Below are 21217 nucleotides of genomic sequence, written 5' to 3'. Positions count from 1 at the left end.
CCGCGTGTGGGCGGGACCGAGCCAGGGCAGACGTGGCTTTAAGCGGGTTACTAAAGTGTACTGTTGGGTGTAAAAGAAGAGGGTGACGGAGACGCTCTCTAACGGAAATGGTAATGCCCCTACCGGAAGTCTCTTCCTCAACATCAATAACTTTATTATTATGTGTGGTTCACGTTATTGGCGACTGCATCTAGTCACCCTGCTGACCGGGCCTTCCTGAGGAACTCCCTGATCCAGTCTCTGTTCACTGCTGGGTAGTCTGGGTGAAAGGTATGATTGCCGCTTAAATCAAAACTATGAGCACAGGGCTGGGGATTTAGCTCAGTGGTTCCACCGCCTGCCTCACGAGCTAAGGACCCAAGTTCGATCCCCGGTCCCAAAACAAAAAAAAACAAAAAACTATGAGCACAAAGTTTTCCAACATCCAGTAATTTCCCTGTTAGAAAACTAATTTATGGAGGAAGCCGGCCGTGGTGGCACGCGCCTGTAATCCCGGCACTTGGGAGGCTGAGGCAAGAGAATTGGCGCGAGTTCAAGGCCAGTCTGAACTACTGAACTACATAGCTAGACTGTCTCAAAAAAAACACACGCACAACCTAATTTATGGAAACAAAAAATTCAGAGCATATATATCAAACATCATTAATAGTATCAAATAACTAGAAACAACTTAAAGACTGAGAAACTTACGCATTGGAGACTAGAGACATGACGTCCCAGTGCATTTTGAGATACTGAACTGGATCAAGTATATGTTTTTGGCCCCTTTGTCAAAGATCAGCTAGCTTGGGCCAGGGATTTAGCTCAGTGGTTCCGGCGCCTGCCTCACAAGTGCAAGGTCCGGAGTTCGATCCCAGGCACCAAAAAAAAAAAAAAAAAACAGATCAGATAGCTTACGTGCCTGGGGACGTTTCTACATCCTCTATTCTGTTCCACTGATTCACGTTTTTATGCCAGTATCATTCTGCTTTTGAATCAAGCTTTTTACCAGAACTTGATTGTGATGTTTCCTATTTTGCTCATCTTGCCAGGATTGCTTTTGCCATTCTGAGTCTCTTCTGGTTCCATATGAATTTTAGGATTGTTTTCTCCAGGTCTGTGGGGAATGCTGTTGGTATTTTGATTGGGATTGCATTAATTCTGTATATCAGTTTTGAAAGTACGGTCATTTAACAATATTGGTTCTATTTATACAAGAAAAGGGGATATCTATTTTCTGATGTCTTTTTCAGAATACCGTAGTTTTAATTGTAGGTCTTTCACTTCCTTGGTTAAGTTGATCCCTAAGTATTTAATTTTTGATGCTTTTGTGAATGGTACTGTTTTCCTAATTTGTCAGTGATAGTGGTTGTCTTGAAAACGTGTGTGCAGGCTAGAATAGCAACAACAGCAGCAACAGTAGCAATTGATTAAATTTACTATACTCTTTAAATAGGCCTCATTCTCTAAGACCTATCTGCTTTTTGCACAGGCCAAATGCACAAGTTAAATGGAGAGATAATAAAAAAATAATAGTAAAATAAATGGAGAGATAATAGAAAATCACCTAACACCTACCTCGTGTGTGATAGAATGAGCAGCTATTTGCCAAATATTCAGGTTCCCTCCTTGAGGAAGAATCGCATACTGTACATCCCAAACCCCGTTGTCTTGTCCATGTGACTCAGCAAATGAAATGGAAGTGACATGGATTACTTCTGGACAGCTTTGACTGCTGGTTTGTGCTTCACTACGATCTGTTTTCCCTGTATCATTAGACTGCCAATGTTCCAGATAGAGGTTGCAGCCAGGATTCCAAGTGAAAATAAAATGGAAAACTACTTCAGGCAAACTGGGGTGGACATGTAGCATAAGCAAGAGATTGGTTTTGCTATTGGGGGGGCATGAGTGAGACAAAGTCTCACTATGTAGTTCAGGCTGGCTTGAACTCGCTATGTAGCTCAGGCTGGTCTCAAATTCACAGCAATCCTCCTGCCTCAGCCTCCTAAGTGCTGGGATTACAGATGTGCACCACCAGTCCCAGCTTTGGTTCGGCTATTGTACACCACTGAGATTTTTGACATTGTTACCAAAGTAATCTGGCTTAACAATTACATACTTTCCTCATCAATTCAGTTAGTGTTTAGTAATCCCCAAATGGTCCCAAGTATTTTCCTTCCCCATGGCATGAATCTCCCAGAGCTTGAGGAAAGATTTTTGTATGTATTGCTGCGGTGTCAGAAGCTCCAAGTCTGTGAACTTGCTCAGGTGTCAGAACTGGGTGAATGGCCAGAAGTCTTAACAGTGACCCAAACTAGACCTCTGCTTACCTGATAACTTCCAGTTATGTAAATCAGCTTATAGCTTAGTAGGCTGACCATCTATGTCATTCCTAGGGACACCATCAAAGACCCTCACAAGTCAAAGCATTCTGTTTGCTAATGTGGCCCTGTTGTCTACTACAGTAACTGTGGGGCTGGGGATTCAGCTCAGTGGTTCTGCCGCCCGCCTCGCAAGCTCGAAGACCTGAGTTCGATCCGCAGTACCAAAAAACAAACAAACATACCGTAACTGTGCCCAGGATCCCTCTATTAGACGCTGTTACTTGGTTTCTGAAATCAGGACACTCACTTAAACGGCAGCATTTCTCATGGACTAGTTTTTAGATAAACAGGGATACTTACAGGCATATCAGTGGTTTCCAGCTTTTTGCTCTTGTACTCTTGGTTTTATTACTTGCATTGAGCTTTTTCAAAACATTAAGACACCACTTGTGTCTTGTATTCCCACTTGCTACAGAATGAATCAACTTATAATCTACTGAAAATTTACCATCACTTCTTCCCAGTTGCCAGTTTAAAAATAAGTATCTTAAAGCCAAATGCACCCAGCAGGTGTCATCATCCAACTGAATCACTGCTCACAGGCATGTGAGCCACACCACCATCAGCTGTTCTCACTGACCTTTGTACATGGTCAACCACATAAGGGCATGTCATCTACACTCTTAGGAGAATAAAGACAAAGTCTCATCCCTTTCAGGGCAGCAAAACTATTCTGTATGATACATTGGTGGATACATGCTATTATATATATATATGTCTGAACCCACAGAATGTACAGAGTGAACCTCAATATAAACTATGGGTGTTGGATAATAATGTGTCGATGTAGGTGCATAAATTCTAACAATGATACCACTCTGGTGTGGAGTATTGAGAGAGGAGGAGGGAAGGAGTATATAGGAATTTCTGCACCTGCCAATTTTGCTGTGAATCTAAAACTGACCTAAAAAAAAGTCTATTAAGAAACAAAAAGAGGACCAGGGATTTAGCTCAGTGGTTCCACTGCCTGCCTTGCAAGCGCAAGGTCCCGAGTTTGATCCCCGATACCAAAAAAAAAGTTTTCCCAATCCTAGGTTTTCTTAGTAAACCACCACACTTAATTCAAATGTTAAGACAGGCACACTTAGTTCACATTTAGTTTACTGGCTGTTTTCTATAAACCGGTACCCCTGCCTTGTCCATATATGACTAAGGACCCCAAACCCTGCCTCTAGCAACACCCAAGGCTGGAAGGACTTAAGAGAACTGGACAGCTCACAATGCTGATGCCATCACACCGGAGAAAAAGAAAGTCCAGGCTGCCTGCCAAGCCAGCCTCAAACCAAGTTCACTGGTCTCTACTGAGATACAGGGCATTTCAGGTAATGGGGTTTGGAGGAGTCACACAGGTACCAGGCAATGAATAAAGTGATCCCAAATACTCCACCCACAGAAAAATAGCTCTTGCTACTGTCACAAACACTGCTTCTATCCCAGCTTTCTCAATTCTCTGTGGTTTGGCTTTGTTAAAATGTTTCCATTTATCTGAAATAACCACAAATCATATTATTATTATATTTATATATTATATATTATAGTTTATTAAGTAAGTGAAACAAGGTTTACATCACATATTCCACTAATGTTTAAATAAACAGCCCAAAATATGGAGACTTAAGAAAAATGTATTCTCTTTATATAATGTATACTATTTCTAACACATGAATAAATATGGTGAACAGGAGCCATATTTTATATTATGGATCAGCAACATTTAGCATCAATGATCACACAAATCCACAAGCAAACAAAAGCAAACTAATTTCTTCAAATTAGTTATAAACACTAGAAAACCTTTTTCATATTTCAGCAATATTTCGAGGTGAGGGGCTGGTAGCCATGCCCCTAAAATAACAGGAGCAAGCCTCCCAGTTCCTGAAGTTTTCCTCTGAAAACAAGAGGAACAAGTCTCGCAATTCCTCAAGTTGTTTCTTGGTTAGAAGCATCAACAATTGCACTAACTCCTTCAGGAGACAGTAAAAGCAGGTTAAGATCCTGTTCTATAAGGCACTTACAATAAATCTACAACATATTTTGTCTTAAAACATTATATCTTTGTCTTAAAACAGAAGTTTTACAGTGAAGTTTGAATATCTTGTCTTCTGATATGGACCTGTATGTACTCTAAAACTAAAAATAATAAAGATTGTCTGATATTCTCTCTTCATATGGACTTCAAAATGAACTTGCTTCTATGTTAGAAATCAAGTGTGTACTTTTTTAAATGTTTTCTACAATAAAAAGAGTGGTTCAAAAAAAGCAATTCTTTCAACTCAGTGGAAGCCTCTCTACAGAAAGTTATCACATCCATGGAATGTTCTGATAAGAAGAAAAACATCTCTTCACATAAGGTTCAGTACCAGGAGGGAGCCCTGCAGGACCTCAGAGGTCATCTACTGCCATCTAGTGCCAGCCAGGGAGATGGAAACTTTTTACTCCTTAGGTGATTAATACCACCAATGACCTTTCTTCTTTGTGATATCTTAGCTTATTTTTGGAAATAAAATTCTGCTTTACAGGATCTTTTTTCAAAGGAAATATTAATAAAGAAGACAAAGTGAAAATGGCTGTGAAGAAAATTGCCTGATGCACAAAGACTCTCAAGGAGGAGGAAGTCCCAGGGCCTACACAAACTAGGAATTGATCTGGCTGACACATATTATATGTAAGTGGCCTGCCTGGAAGCAGGTTCTCAAAGATTATCCTTGAAGGGACCCAAGTAAATATATTCACTTTCCTGGGATGACATCTAGAAATAGAAAGTTCTTGGGGCTCTTGGAGACAACCTTTGCTTTGAAAAGAATAAGATGAAGACAAGAAGGAAGGAAAATGATTTGCCACATCATTAGAAGACAATAAACAAGAAAAACATATACCTTTTATCAGAAATTAGATAAACAGATGCACTAAAGAAATGGGCTGGGAGTATAGCTCAGTTGGTAGGGTGCTTACCTAGCATGCATAAGGCCCTGGGTTCCATTCCTACCACTGAAAAAAAAAAAAACTTTTAAAATTTCAAGCAAAGCTAAGCACAGTGGCACATTCCTGTAATTCCACCACTTGGAAGATTGAGGCAGGAGGATTGGCCCAAGTTCAAGCCCAGCCTGAACTACATAATGAGACCTTGGCTCAAAAAGCCAAATAATAATAATTTCAAGCAAGTATTTTATACCAAACCAACTAGGGTATCCAAGACAGGAAACATTAACAGACAAAACATAAACTAAAGTAAAAGCTAGAAATCTGGGAAACAACTCTTCATTAGCAACAGTTTGTGAAGGAAAATGTTATTAAAACTTTCACAATGTTATTAAAACCTTCACTTACAGAGCGTTTTTTCTTTAACAAGGCCTTTAAGAAAGGGCTTCACTCACAATTTCTGTAAGAAGACCATGATAATACAACTTGCTCCTATCTATGCAGACTATTTAGGGATTACAACTGTAAAAACGATAGAAACACACTCTTCAAGTCACAGAGCACCCCTTGTTTTTTTTTTTGTGGGGGAGGGTGCCCAGGTTGGGCTTGAACTTGCAGTCCTCCTGCCTCAGCCTTTCAGTATTAAAATTATAAGCGTGGACACCATGCCAAGCTCTGCCTTCTATTTTTTTATTTGATCCCTACATTAATAGATGTTACTATCCCCATTTTACAGACTGGAAAATGACAAGCTTTGCTAAAACTCATAGAGCATTAACATTGCCTAAAACAGAAGCCAAGCTGCTTGAAAACATCTCCCACCAACATACTGTAACCTTCGAAGTCAATACCTCACACCACCATCAACTTAGGTATTAATACACTAATAATTCCTCACAAAGGTCAAATCTTCAGAGGCTTAAAATCACTTATTATAAGTGAGAGATCCTGACAAGGGAAATTATACAGCAGTGAAAGGATCTACTCCCTGCACTGTCTATACCTGGGCTTAAAAAGTCCAAGTTTCCATGAACAAAATGTCTTCAGCTGACAAGAAGCAAAAGCTCCCAGCTGTTCAGGAACAGTAACACCCTCTTGGACGTTCCATTACATGGTTTCTATGAACTTGTTAGAGCAGTCTGATTATTTGCAGCTGTCAGCTGGGAGACATCAGGAGCTATTCTCCCTGAAAGAAACAGTATCCACTCCTGGTTTTCTTTAGTAAGAAACATGCATTTCATATATTATGTTGGATGTCAAAGGGCACTTCAATGGTAAGGACTCGTGTTGGGATGTTCAAGTTTTGGCCATTAAACGTGGATGAAAGGTGTCTGATGGCAACACACAGCAATCTGAACTAATCCCAATCTTCATCTGTTGCTCCCATCCCAGAATCTGTGATGAGCCAAGTAGTGAGAAGCACAGAGAAATGCCAAAGCTCTACTGTTGTAGAAGTCAGCATTTTCAGAGGGGCGTCTCATGCAGCCTTGACTTGTCACAAGTCCAATTTCTTCAGCTGTTCATACGTCACAAAAAACTGTAATTACAGGTTAAGGTGGCCAATGAAAATGCTGTCTTCCCAACTCCAACACATAAAAACAGACCTAAAATGGTCCGGGGATTTAGCTCAGTGGCACTGCACCTGCCTCGCAAGCACAAGGTCCTGAGTTCAATCCCCAGTACAAAAAAAAAAGACCAAAAATTAGCACACCTACTAACAAATGTGTACAGACAAACCCATGCCATGGACGTGATTAAGTATTAAGCATGCCATTCTTAACTTCCTCAGGCTCTCCCCAGAAGCCTGCTCAAGGTCAGCCAGAGCAGAAAGATCACAGCACAGTCTGCACATCCCCTAACCTCAGCCTTATACTCATTAGCTTTTGTTGACTTTCGTTGTGCTGCAAAGACTCTAGAACAATAAACTTCTGTGTGAGAAGGAGTCAGTAAACCCTGGGAAACTCCTCCAAGCTTTCCATCATGCTGCCTTCCTTGGGAGGAGGAGCAGATAAAGAGAAATAAGAGGATGGAAAAATCAATATTACTACTTCTTAATTCTGCCTTTTCATGTCTATCGAACTGTTCCTGTTTCCTACTTTGGCATAAATGAAAAAATGCAGATAAGCCAAACAATCCCAGAGCTAATTCCCATTTAGCATCAGGCAGTCTCTGCAATAAGCATTCTTGGACATTGTTGCTAACCAGTCTTCTGCAAGACAGCAAGGGATGTAAAATCAATCCTTGTCTGTCTGTCTGTCTCTCTCTCTCTGAAACCACAAATACCCTCCTCTTCCAGAGTTGAATCTAATAAAAAATTTTTATTCATATATCACCTTTTAATACATTATCATTAAACTAAGATCCACAGTGTCTAAACAGACTTTATATTTCCTAAATCAGAAACTGAAGTTATTTCCTAGAATCAGAGCAACTCAAAAGGATAAGAATGTAAGATAGAAATGAATATTCTGATAGCTTATACAAACAATATTCTTTAGCTACATCTCTTTTTAGATCTACTGCAACAGGAAAGGATACAATGATATTCCAAGGACCAAGCCTCAACCAATTTGGCCAAAATCCTTTATAGAGAGCAAAAAAACCTTCGTTCTTCCACGTCTATTAAGAAGAAAAAAAGAGAGTTAAATTCCAACTTTCTAATATGTCAAATGCATTAATAATATGTCAGACTGAGGGCCAGGGATTTAGCTCAGTGGTGCCGCCATCTGCCTCATGAGCGCGAGGTCCTGAGTTTGATCCCTCCTACCAAAAACAAAAACAAAAAATATTTGTCAGACTGATCTATTTTTCTTAAAAAATAAATCTTGGGGGCCAGGGATTTAGCTCAGTGGTTCCAGCACCTGCTTCACAAGCGCAAGGTCCTGAGTTCGATCCCTGGTATCAAAAAAAAGAAACAACAACAAAAATCTTGGGGCTGGGAGTGTTGCCTGGACTACATAATGAGTTCAAGGCCAGCCTGAACTACAGTGAGACCTTGTCTCAAAAAACCGAGAGAGAGAGAGGCAAGAGTGGTAATGATATTTAGAGAGCTTTTATTTCCTAGGTTGTTGGGTGAATAAAAATGACAATATCTTCACTTCATTACATTAATACTTGCAGTATAATGAGCTGGCCTCCTACTGCAGAATGGGAACCATGAAAATGGTCCTTAGTCTTTGACTGCTCAAAATCTAATGGGGGAGATGGTTGAAAACTTTCATGTACTCATGAATAGTAGGCCCAGTTATTTAAATGCTGAGAATTACAGTAAGATTGATGAATACCTTTTAGAGAGATGTCTGAATGAGGCTATTTACTCCAGTTTGACTCAATAGGAAAAAGGTGTATTTTGGAAGGAGACAGTTCTATGATCACAGAAAACATTACTATTTTATTACCCTTCACAGTAGAGTGCAGGTATACAGAAAATGAACTTTCATTTCTAAATATCCACCTAGATATTAAATACATAAAAGTTAACACTTGCCAGGCATGTTTGTGCACACGTGTAATCCCAGTACATGGGAGGCTGAGGCAGGAAGACTGCTCTGAGTTCAAAGCCAGCTGGGGCTACATAGTGAGTTCAAAGCCAGCCTGGAATACATAGCAAAACCCTATCTCAAAAAATATAAAATAAGATAAGATAAAATAAAATAAAGTTAACCCCAATCTGTGCAATTCGTATGTACTAATTATAAGAAAAAAGAAATGAGTAGAAAAAAATAACTTAAAAAAAAGTTAACCCCATTGTGGCAAAAATGGTGTGACATATAAACCATCATGCATCTCAGTTTTGGGGGTTATTTTTGTTTTGTTTTTTTGAGTCAGGGCCTCACTATGTAGCACAGACTAGCCTCACACTCACATTCCTCCTGGCTCATCTTCTTGAGTCATCCTAGTTTTAATAGCTGCAATAATTTAGTTATTTAAGTCATATATATATACATATATGTATATGTATGTATATATACATACATGTGTGTATATACGTATATGTATGTGTGTATATGTGTGTACGTATATATTGTGTCTATGTGTATGTATTTTTTAAAATTTATTTATTTCACAACACTGCACAGACATTCATTCTTACCTGTAACAAGCAATCCAGGGTACCTGTGTAGCCAGAGCATCTGCCATCTCGAAGGACTCTTTGATTCATCATACGGGTTCTCACAACATCAACAGGATTTGAGGCCAGTGCCCCCACTAGACCACAGGTGAAGCTTGAGCTGTGTAAGATAGAATTAAAAAAACCCAACCACTCAGCCACAGCTACTACTATCAAGGCAGGAAACAACCTCCTCCTAAAACTATATTCAAGTAAGATGGAACAACATAAAAATATCAAGATTAAGGTCCATATCTAGAGAGCTAGCCAAGCTTAAACATCAGCACTGATTTATACTGGCTTATAAATTCCAGCCTCAGCTAAGAATACTTTTGAGGTTCTAGACAGTCAAAGGAAGGAACATCCAACAAGGATAATCTAGCCCATCTATTTATGTATAAGTAAGTATCACAGTAATTCATATTATTCCTACAGGTCAAAGAAAAAGATGTCCTCACTGTGACTGCCCACTAGGGGTCTTAGGTTCTACTAAATTTTCAATCTTACAAGACTATCATAGACTACATTAGGTATTGTTAAATTGAATTATGTTTAGCCTAAAACTGTCTCCATATATAACTAACTGTAATCTGACTCAATGTATGAACAATCTACTGTGAGAGTATACTTCTGCAAAAAGTAGCCAAGTGTCAGCCAAACATTCAGCTGATCAGAGGCTGAAAGCTGTCAAAACATGTCCAAATGAGGCAAATGCAGAAATGCATCTATCAGGCTATTTCTATATAGATGCTAAGTTTATGATAGGCTTGTGTCCCAGTAAACCCAGCCAAACTTGAAAACATCATAAATTGAAAATGTACTTAATATACTTAATCTTCATAATATCAAAGCTTAGTCTAGCCTACATTACACATGCTCAGATCACTTAAATTAATTATAGTTGGGCAAAATAATCTAATATAAAGCCTATTTTATAATAAAAGATTGAATACGTCACATAAAGTACTGAACCCTATACTGAAAGTGAAAAACAGAATGGTTGTGTGGGCATACTTTCACACCATTGTAAAGTTGAAAAATCCTAAGCTGAACCATCATAGACCATTTATATGTCACTTCCATGTATCTGGCTATAAATATTGCCTACACATATTGTGGGACAGAGTGCTCATGACTTCCAGTCACAAGTGCTACCCTGTTCACTGACTTTTTCTGCTTAAATAACTGTTCAATTTAACTGACCCAAGGTTTTTCTTTTAACAGTATCAATTAACTCAGAGATTTCTCAGCCTCAGTATTATGCACATTTTGGACCAGATAGATTGTTCTTTTTTGTGGAGACTCTCCTATATACCCTAAAAGGGTTAGCTGCAGCTGGAGCCTCTGCCCACTAGATGTCTCAGTTCCCCTCTTGTGGTGACAATCAAAACAGTCTACATACTTTGCCAAGTGCCCCAGTCAGGGCAAAGTCAGTTCCAATGGATTAAATAATCTATGATATATTCAGACAATGTGATAATCTGAAACCACTAAAATAAAGTAAGTCTGTTAAGTACTGACATGGAGAGACATTTAGAATATACTGTTAAATTTTAAAGAGCAAATAAGAGGGTCTGGAAGCATGGCTGAGTTGTAGTGCTTGCCTTGCATGCTCGAAGCCCTAGGCTCAATCCTTAGCACTGAAAAAACAAAAATAAACAAAAAGCAAATAAGTAAGTATAAAGGATAATCTTACTTTTGTAATAAAGTACATGTGGTATACTTTTGTAGACATGTGTGTACACAGGTGCATACCAAACTCTTACTAACAGCAACCCATGTGAAGGGGTAAGAGCTTTGTCCTGCTTCACTTCTGTGTTACAATTTTTCAAGTATTAGAATATAATACTTTATAATAAAATCTATCTAAAATTTCTATAATTTTATACCAAATTTCCATCCTAAACTCATACATACATAAAGTAGTAATTTTTTTTTAAATCCATAAACATACAGGAAGTGGGTATATACAGTGTCTCCCATCAGGCCTGAGAGAATCAGATGCTTTTTGGTGATGTCATAGACCGGCAGTTCCACACCAACAACAATAGCAGCTCTTTGAGCTGTAAGGGACACTCCCTGCATAAAAATATAAACAATAAAATGATTCAGATAAATCTTCTGTAGAATGCAGATTCTCCACAAACTACAACCAAATTTTCTATGTTTTCTCTGTAGGTAAAAATGTGGAGGGCAAGAACGCAAAAGCTCTGAAATCTAATTCTTACTCTGGCACTAACTGTGGATCTGGGGCCAGACCCTGGCCGGGACAAGTTGCCTCTTAGAGCCTCTGGTTTCTGTGTCATGCTGAGGGTTCATACGGGGTGATATTCAGGGTCTATTCTATGAACTGACAAGTCACTGGAATTCTAGGAAAGAGTGCTCTACACCAGCGCTTTCCTAATAACACAAACTTCACTGAACAGCCCTGAAACCATATTGATCAATCATCCAGTGGAAGTAAAATCTGGAAACCTCCATGAGGATTTAAACAACAAAAACAACAACAACAAAAAATCAAACCAATAAAAAAAAGTGTTCAACTTCCTCAAAACTTCTCATACGTGAATTATTCAAAAGATACTTTATGGACCAGGGATATAGCTCAGCAGCACTGTGCCAGCCTGACAAGCGCAAAGGTCCTGAGTTAAATCCCCAGTACCGGGGGGGGGGGATCATGATTATTCCTTATATTCTCATTTTACAGATAGGGAAAGGGAGAAAGAAATCATCTCACTCTTTCACTCAATTATGCCACTTGGCTTAAAATAAAGTGATGAAAATATGACAAATGCATTTTAAAAGAAAAAAGGCAAGAAGTCAGTCAGTGGGACCTATTCTTCAATCTTACCTTCCAGAGTCCTCTTGTCCCTTCCTGCTGGTAAATGTTAATGAAGTTGCCTATCATTCCTCCTTGAATGGTGCTATTTTGTGCTTGCATTCGTATCTAGAGATTATTTTAAAGATCAGCATGAAAAGGAAAATAACTAGCACATTCCCCACCACCACCACCATAGAACACCTCTGAAAACCATTCCATCTACTGTTTAGTAACCCTTAGAAAAAATTGCAATATAAATTTTACACTGATGTCACTTTAAAATTTCCTCAGTAAACTGACTAAAAGCTATAAGGACTGGTTTTTAGGAACTCTGGAATCTCTGAAAAGCACCTGGTAGAATCCAGAGACTTGCATCCGGTATTTTACTAGGTCTCCAAAAATTCATTTTAAAAAAATAAGTGAGAATATTATTTTTCTTTACTATCATTATTAGCACATACTAATTGAACAATATAATGGATTTCTTTGTGATACTTTCTCATGAAAATAATAAATACTTTGATCGTATCCACCTTTCCCTGCCTTCTCTTACACTCCCCTCATCCCGCTGGTCCCCTTTCCCTTCTTTAACAGCCTCCTTTACTTTCATGTCATTCTTTTTAGTTTTTTTTTTTAAAAATTAGCACTTTTAAAAGTCTTTTGGGAAGGACAGACAACAGCATATTTCCCTATAGATTACTAAGTAGAAAAGAGAGAAAGTGATGGTAATTCTAAAGATCCAATATAATTAAGACTTTTCCAGGGTACTTGGCTGCACTAAGCACAAGCAGGCATAGGTCCTAAGTTGTTCCAAGCCACTACTGCCAACCGGCTGAACCAAAAAGTATGCAGGAGGGCCGGGGATTTAGCTCAGTGGTTCTGTCACCTGCCTCAAAAGTGCAAGGTCCTGAGTTTGATCCCTGGTACCAAAAAAAAAAAAGAAAGAAAGAAAAGAAAAAAGTATGCAGGTGAACTGATCACACAATGGCCACGGGATGCCATTACACTCTGTTACACTTGAATTTATTAGTGAACTTCACAAAGGTCATGGATCCACATGACCAAGATTCCATCATAAATAAAATGTCTGAGGTAGCACTTTGCCTTAAGAATGAAAAGGGATTTTTCATTTTTTAAAAAATGGTACTTTATATTTGTTCAATATCTTACCACTAACTTATAAAAGAATGTTACTGCCACACTAACATGGAAAAAAAATATATAGGAACTGCCTTCCCACAAGTCCTGAGATATATCTAAGAAGTGAGTAAGAGAGTGGATATATTTCTTACTCCAACACGAGGTAAACTTATAGCAGAAATGCCTTATACTTTTCTTCAGACATGCTAGATGTTCCCTGTAGCACATGTATAACTACATTGTACACAACATGATAAATACAGTGTCAATGTTTGTCAGAATCCCCTACTAGATTGAAGGCTCCCTGAGGGTAGGGTTCTCTTCTTACTCATTTGGGATGCTAAGCGCATAGTACAGGGAGAAGCACAGAACATGAGTTAAATAATAAAGATGGCGGAGGTAATACCTTCAGAGGCTTTAGAAAGTAACTTGTGTAGAATTTTTATTTGATTTAATTATTCTCTTGCCTTATTCCAAAACGGATTTAAGGAAACTGAATCCCTAGTATTCTCAGTAAAGTTACATAGTGTGTTACATCTAATTATAGTACATAAATATTTTAATTTGTATTTCCTGAAATAAAATTGAATAAAATATGTTCAGAAATAATTATTAATAAACAACCTAGAGTTGTATAAAGCGCATCTACTTTTTCTTGGTACCAGGGATCGAACTCATGACCTTGAGATTACAAGGCAGGTGCGGAAGCCCATCTACTTTTTTTTTTTTTTTTTGGTACCCGAGAGCGAACTCGGGTCCTTGCGCTTGCACTTGCGCAGCAGGTGGCAAAACCACTGAGCTAAATCCCCGGCCCCTAGCCCATCTACTTTTTTTTTTTTTTTTTTTTTTTGGTACCAGGGATCGAACTCAGGTCCTTGCGCTTGCAAGGCAAGCAACAAAACCACTGAGCTAAATCCCTGGCCCTAGCCCATCTACTTTTAATGACCAATAGAACAAGAGAGATTTTCTATGAAAAAAATAAAATAAAATGCACCTAAGCCTGAATTGTTTTTCTGCTCAGTCACCAAAATCCTTTATGACAAAATCCAAAATGACTTCTACTTTTGAGTTCATCTGTATCAATAGGAAATCTATTTAGTGAACAGTTAAAAGTTAAGACTCCATGACACTTAAATTATAAACACGTTCACATATATACAGCATATGTTATATTCACAGACTTTCATTATCTGAATACTGTTCTCAGTAAGAAAACATGAAATGTGTCTCTAAGATAGCTAGCACAGCTTACTTTCAAAACATCAGTTGGATTAGCAATGGCTGAGGATATAACTCCAGAGAGAATCCCACATATGACATTGATCAGTAGGGTTTCATCTGTAAATAGACATATTATTTTACTTTTAATACACATAGAGTTCTTCCTGTAACTCAAAATATTAAATTAGTGTTACTCATTTATGTGCTATTTAGCTTATTCTTTTTTTTTTTTAGTTTCCCTATGCAGTTCAGGCTGGCCTCAAACTCACTACGTAGGCCAAACTGGCCTCAAACTCACAGCAATCCTCCTGTCTCAGCCTCCTGAGTGCTGGGATTACATGCACCACCACACCTGGCTTTAATTTATTCTTTATAAATCAGGCAATTTTTCCCACTAGGTGTGGTGGTGCATGCCTCTAATGCCAGCATTTGGGAGGCTGATGCAGGAGGATTGCTGAAGAGTTTGAGGACAGCCTGGGCTACACAGTGAGACGCTGTCTCAAAACAAAACAAAATGCAAGTTTTAAAAGGGATTCTGTTGGCTAAAGAAATTTTACTTAGCATAATTTTGCTAAGTAAAATTTCTTGATATCTAAAAAACTAATATGAATCATCCTGCAACATGAGTAACAGTCTACCAACTGAGTTTTGTGTGCGAATTCAGACCACTGTAATTAAGATGAGGTATATCTGTTAGGAGAATTAAAAACATCTACACTCCTGGGCCTGGAATTTAGCTCAGTGGTGTCGCTGCCTTTGATCCCGGTACCAAAAAAAAAAAAAAAAAAAAAAACAATCTACACTGCTATGAGATAACATGGAGATTTATTTGCCATGGAAAGTTTTTAAAGCATATGCATTTAGTTTGAAATATAAAAATGGACATTTAAAGCATCTTTCAAAGCTCTTCTTCACCATTCATATAACAGTGACTGGTGCTCATTCCACTGGGGTGGGAAAGATAGACAATTCTATGGATTAAAACAGAGTCACAGCCTGCCTCCCAAGCACAAGGTCCTGAGTTCAATCCCCAGTACCAAAAAAATAAAAAATAAAGTCACAGAACCAACCTGCCACAGAGTCATAGAACTTAAGAGCTCTTAACACTAAAAAGTGTACCCAGTGCTTTCCTAAAAAACAAGTAATAATTCACATGAATTTATGTTGGATTAAATGGTAACAATATACCCTCTAAGGGTCAGGGATTTAGCTCAGTGGTTCCACCATCTGCCTCACAAACACAAGGTCCTGAGTTCGATCCCTGGTACCAAAAAACAAAACAAAACAATATACCCTCTAGTCTGGGCATTTTGAGATAAGGACAATTAATTAAAATGTTTGTAGAGATGGTACCTTGCAAGTGATACTCCTTACAATTCAGCTGATACCTAAGCAAAATTCATTTAGACTTTACATTCAACTTCTCCTTAGCTGTGATAAAGTCACAAGAAAGCTGAAGAAAATTTGCTCCAAAACCACTTGAATTAAAAGACCAACAAGGTAAGGAAGCTGTATTCCCCAGTATTTTCAGTAAGGTTGTCTTATGTGTTATATCTAATGACAATAAATAAATATTTTCATATATATTTCCTAAAGTAAAAATGATGAATACGAAAATGTGTTCAGAAATAATTACTACTAAAAAAAAAAAAGAAATAATTACTAATGAGCACCCTAGACTTGAGTAAAACATGTAGCCATCTATTTTTAATGAACCCACATAACAAGGGAAATGTTCTATGGAAAAATAAATGAAATGCATCTAAGCCTAAATTTTTTTCTGCCCAATCACCAAAATCCCCAAGTAGAAAACAGACTCACCACTCACCTTCAGGGCGTTCAACGAACAATCGCTTTAAGCTTTGGTAAGTGCCAATCTTGATGGTGCCATAGGAAGCCTGGCGTAACATTGCAGGGGCAATCCTGTTGAACCAAAATGCAAGGGGATAAAACAATCTAAAAACAACTCAAAATCCCCAGAGACCCATACGCAAGACCAGTGAAACTACACTAAAATGATTTCTTAAAATACAAAATGCAACAAAAAACAAATGGGTTCAGTGAAATTTGTGCCAATATTAGTTCAGTAAGTGGGAGATTAGCCTCATATAAATGCTCAGTGAAAATATAAATGAAAAGAATACATTTGTCCTTTCACATTTTCTTTAATTTTATGAGTACATGTTTGTAGTTTGTAATGATTACATTCACCATGGGAAGTCAGGACATGTACATAACATCATAATTTTTTAAACTAATTTTATTGGGACATTTTAGGTATACAATATAATGACATTCATCAATGGAAATTTGCACCTTTACATAATCTCTCTTGGTTCTTATTTTTCCCCCTTCCCCTACCCTCCCTTCAACCCCTCCATCCCTCCCTATTTAGAAAAACTTTGTTTCCAATTTTTCATTTTCTCACATTACTTCCGTTCCCTTCTTTCCTTTCCCCTACCTTTCCCACCTCCCCTTCCCCTCTGCCCCTTTTCTTCCTATTTCACATTATCTATTACACCTTTTAGTCCTTATTTACACTTTCAGTTTCACACACTAGAGAAACTATTCAGTATTTATTCATGTGTGTCCTATTTATTTCACTTAAAAGTATCACCTTAATGTGCATCCATTTAGCTATAAATGTCTCTAATTTCTCATTCTTTAAGGCTGAATAGTATTCCACTCTATTAAAAAAAAAACACATTTTCTTTATCCAGTCTCCAGTTGATGGGCAATTGGGCTGCTTCCAAGTTTTAGCTATTACAAACTGTGCTGCTATGAACATGGGTGCACATATATCACTGTGGTATGATTCTTTTAATTCTTTGGAGAAGATAACCAGCAGGGGAATAGCTGGATCAAATGGGACTTCCAGTCCTAGTTCTTCGAGGTATCTCCATACTGATTTCCAGTGGTTGCACCAGTCTGCACTCCCACCAGCAGTGGAGCAGGGTTCCTCTTTCCCTACAGCCCCACCAGCATTTGTTATTGGTTGATTTCATGATAGCAGCCATTCTTTCTGGAGTGAAGTGGAATCTCACCGTTGTTTTCATTTGCATCTCTCAAATGACTGGTGATGTTGAACATTTTTTCATATGTTTATTTGCTATTTCTACTTCTTTGCACTGAAACAGGAAAACCCTTGCATTTTAATGTAAGTGGGTATGAAAAGAAAATGAAGAGACACTTCACCTGTAATTCTGCCACTATGGAATTCATCTATGAACTCCTTGGGGACTTAGCTAGTTCGGGTTATTTCCTCTCCCTAAAAGCTTTGCTATCATAATACTGAAACAACTTTAAGACAGAATCAGGAAAAACAAGGCAACTTTCCTCCATCCTATATGCCACCCATCAAATCCTCCCCACCAGGAAACACCCCGTGGCATTTACATCCCCAGCTCTCTTTTTGCACCTCCCACTTCCCTCTACAATTACAATCTGGGTTCTCTCTAACCTCTCCCTCCACTCCCCCTCACCAAGGTGAACAAGTGGCAATTTTGCTGCTAAATTAAATGATGCTCTTCAGGTGGTCCTTGTATAACCTCTGCAGTGTTCACTCCTGGCCACCCTTGGCCCTCTGGCAGCTGTTTCCTTCCTGACAGGCAGTGGCACCATGCCATCTCACTTCTTTTCCCTAAGCATGGTAGCTGTGTCCTCTGGGATCTCTAGAATTCTGCCCTACCTTCTCTCCCCACTCCACACAGCCAATGCCTGACTTCATCATATACAACTATGGCTGCAACTAGCACCTGAACACTGATGACTCTGAAATCCCTGTTTCCAACACTGACCCAAAGACACAATTCCAATTTCCTAAGTTCTCAATTTAGATGACCTACATATACCCCCAGGTCAAATGTCCCACACTGATGTAATTATCTTTTTTCTCCCAGAAAATGAACTCTTACTTTCCATTTCCTAAACCAGGGAATGGAACTTCTAACTCCACAAGTCAAAATCAGAAGTGCACTAGCCTTCCTCACATAGGGGGACCTCAGAAGAGATTTCATAATATTATTGACCTACCTCCTAAACAGTTTTCTACTCTGCCTTCTTCCTCCTCATCCCCCAAAATAATATCTCAGCTCAGATTCTCATCTTTTCTGCTTCCAATATGACAGCTCTGCTTCTAGAGCTACCTATCAGCTCTTCTTCCCCATGGCAACCAGGCAACTTTTAAATGGAAATCTTGTCAGTCCTCCTATTTAAAACCCTCAGTGGGGCTGGGGATTTAGCTCAGCGGTTTCAACGCCTGCTGTGCAAGCGCAAGGACCCGAGTTCGATCCCCGGTACCAAAAATAAATAAATAAATAAACAAAGCCCCCAGTGAATGTATTTATTACACCTCATAAACATGTACTAATAAAAAAAGGGAAAACAAAACAAAAAAAAACCCTTCCATGTCTTCCGTCATCATAGGTATAGCAAATTCAAATGCTTACAGATACAAGCAGATGCGAATGAGGGAAGCAGGCTCAGTCCACCTGCACATAACTGCTATGTGTCACAGGTTTTACAAGCCAGAGAAAGCATACTTAACTCTAGCTACCATTATCATATGTGAGTGAATATGGGTACAATGTAGATTTTTCTTGAGAACATGGAATCCCAGAATTTTATGTGCAATTTCTCATTTTTAAAATACTGGCTGAATAAAGCATGGAAGCATGAATATGTAATGTTGCTAGTCAGGAGGATGAGGCAGGAGGATTGCTTGAGCTCAAGAGCTCAAGGCCAGCCTAGGTATCAGAGAGATCCCATCTCAATCAATAAAATATCAGCTCAACTGAAAAACAAAAACCTTTGGGATTGGTGGGTCCATGAAGGGGTTGTGAGCCACAAGTTTGGACCTGTGTTTGGCACAGCCTGATGCTGTCCATGTGCTGACCCCTTATCACCACTCCAGCTCAATCTCTTGCTACTCACCAACTCCCACACTGTATCTATGCTGAATTTCTTGCAGTTCCTAGAATGTACCATGCTCTCTTGCACATACTCCTAGCCCTGTATGAATACTATTCCCCTCTAATTTCACCTGACTAACTCTTTTTGATCGTTCAAGGTTTGATCTGTTGCCTCTTAGTCCAAGCAACTTTCCTAAAAACATCCAACTCTCTTCCTCCTAGAGTCTGGGACTGATGCCCTCTCTCTACTATTTCCACGTCTTCCTTCCCCATTGACAATTCCTTAAGGACAATGTGATACTGCTGATCCGCATTTGTTCTCCCAGATCCTTGCTCACTCTTCTCTGTCCCCTAAGAGGCTGACATTTATGAACTACACCACTTAGACTCTCCTGCCAGCTGGCTTCCAGGGGCTTCAGGCAATAGGACAAGGGAGGGAGGAGAAGAAAAAGACAGAGGACTTCTTCTTCCTCTCTGGGTATTATTAACCCATCCCTTGGCAACTACTGTCCTCCACTTAAAGGCTCCAGCCCTCTTGGGGTCTGGTAACACTATCTTGCCCTTGCCCCCTGGCCCCTAGGGTTAGTAATAATTTCTCATCTTGCTAGTTTCCAAGTATCAACAATACCCTCCATTTTCTCCCTTGACCTTTAATTTCTCTTGACTCCTCATGTAAACCACCTAGTGAAGTCTGTTTTACTCACCCTCCCATCTAGAGCCTTCAGAACACTGTCTGTTAAACACTGTCCACTAGATGCTGAGTTCAATGCAACTCTTATGCATACTACATCATTTTCATTATGGCAAAAACCTCCATAATTTAGAATAGCTAAGGGAAAAGGTTATTCTTTCAAAGAGTGAGAAACTGAAAAACAGGATTTTTAAACAAAATTTTTGAACTGTTGTTTGCACTTACATATAATAAAAGCAATATCACCAAAACATATGCTACATAAAATCCATATTTAAAAAAATACAGTTGGAATCAAAATCTATTGTGCTAATTGCTCTTTTCAGACACAAATCAAATGTTTACTTTTTCTCTATGAAGGCTTAGTGTTAAGTCTATTCTTTGGAAGAGTTAATAGTGAAATACAAATACTGTATACAAAGGTTACTCACCCTGAATACAGTGCCTTCAGCCCTTCTTCTCTGCCTATCCTCACTAAGGCATGCAACATTCCTCGATACCTGACTTCTCTAAAGTTTGCGTCATTGCTCTGGCCTTGAATCTGGAGCCGTGTCTTGGTTAAATCGATTGGAAATGTGCCTTAAAATTTAAAAAAAAGGAGTATTTCACTTAATAAAAAGAAATTCAATAAGTATATAGAGTGATGTATTACTAAGGAAGCATTCAAACTATAATGTAAAATAAGAAGCATTAAGAAATGGTAGGAACTGTGCGATCTTTTTGCTATTAAAAAATTATGAAACCAAAAGGTTAATGAAACCAAAAAATGGATAAATTTCTTCCTTTACAGTGTTATGTATACATCATCTTATTCTATAAAGGATTAAAGGAGGTTGCATTGCTATAGAAAATAGATAACTAGAATCATTCACACAAATAGGAAATCCATTTAAAAACCAAAGTTACTATTCTATATGTATATGAAGACTAAAATTTAATGCATCTGAAGAGAGGTAAATTCACTTTCTAAAGGAGTTTTTCACTTAGGAAAGACTGCTTTATAGTCTAAAATTAAATCTGATAATGCAGGTAGAGATGTTT

General features: G+C 38.5%; 1 protein-coding gene and 1 long non-coding RNA gene across 6 annotated transcripts in view; one reads left to right on the top strand and one right to left on the bottom strand.

Moving 5' to 3' along the window:
* Positions 1-84: 84 nt before the first annotated feature.
* LOC147822260 (uncharacterized) lies at positions 85-15371 on the top strand. Its single transcript, XR_015445886.1, has 2 exons — positions 85-270; positions 11572-15371. It is a non-coding gene; the product is annotated as an uncharacterized LOC147822260 (long non-coding RNA).
* The window catches only part of Slc25a30 (solute carrier family 25 member 30), a 24422-nt gene continuing 7074 nt past the window's right edge, over positions 3870-21217 (bottom strand). For 2 of the 5 annotated variants that reach the window (XM_087197328.1, XM_087197329.1), the window contains 8 exons: positions 20608-20755; positions 16404-16498; positions 14607-14692; positions 12245-12340; positions 11348-11472; positions 9376-9514; positions 7821-7901; positions 3870-6819 (listed from right to left, as the gene is read on the bottom strand). In XM_087197328.1, the coding sequence (XP_087053454.1) occupies positions 6778-6819; positions 7821-7901; positions 9376-9514; positions 11348-11472; positions 12245-12340; positions 14607-14692; positions 16404-16498; positions 20608-20755 (812 nt within the window). In that variant the 3' untranslated portion in view covers positions 3870-6777. Of the gene's footprint in view, positions 6820-7820; positions 7902-7922; positions 8046-9375; positions 9515-11347; positions 11473-12244; positions 12341-14606; positions 14693-16403; positions 16499-20607; positions 20756-21217 lie in introns of those variants that run through there. The other 3 variants (XM_087197331.1, XM_087197332.1, XM_087197330.1) reach the window with 2 other exon arrangements.

This window comes from Heterocephalus glaber, unplaced genomic scaffold (assembly GCF_053883595.1).
Source record: "Heterocephalus glaber isolate CG9 unplaced genomic scaffold, H.glaber_assembly_v1.0 deba00001666, whole genome shotgun sequence".
Lineage (NCBI taxonomy): Eukaryota > Metazoa > Chordata > Mammalia > Rodentia > Bathyergidae > Heterocephalus > Heterocephalus glaber.
Note: the sequence above shows the minus strand (reverse complement) of the source record. Positions and strands in the feature narration are given on the sequence as shown.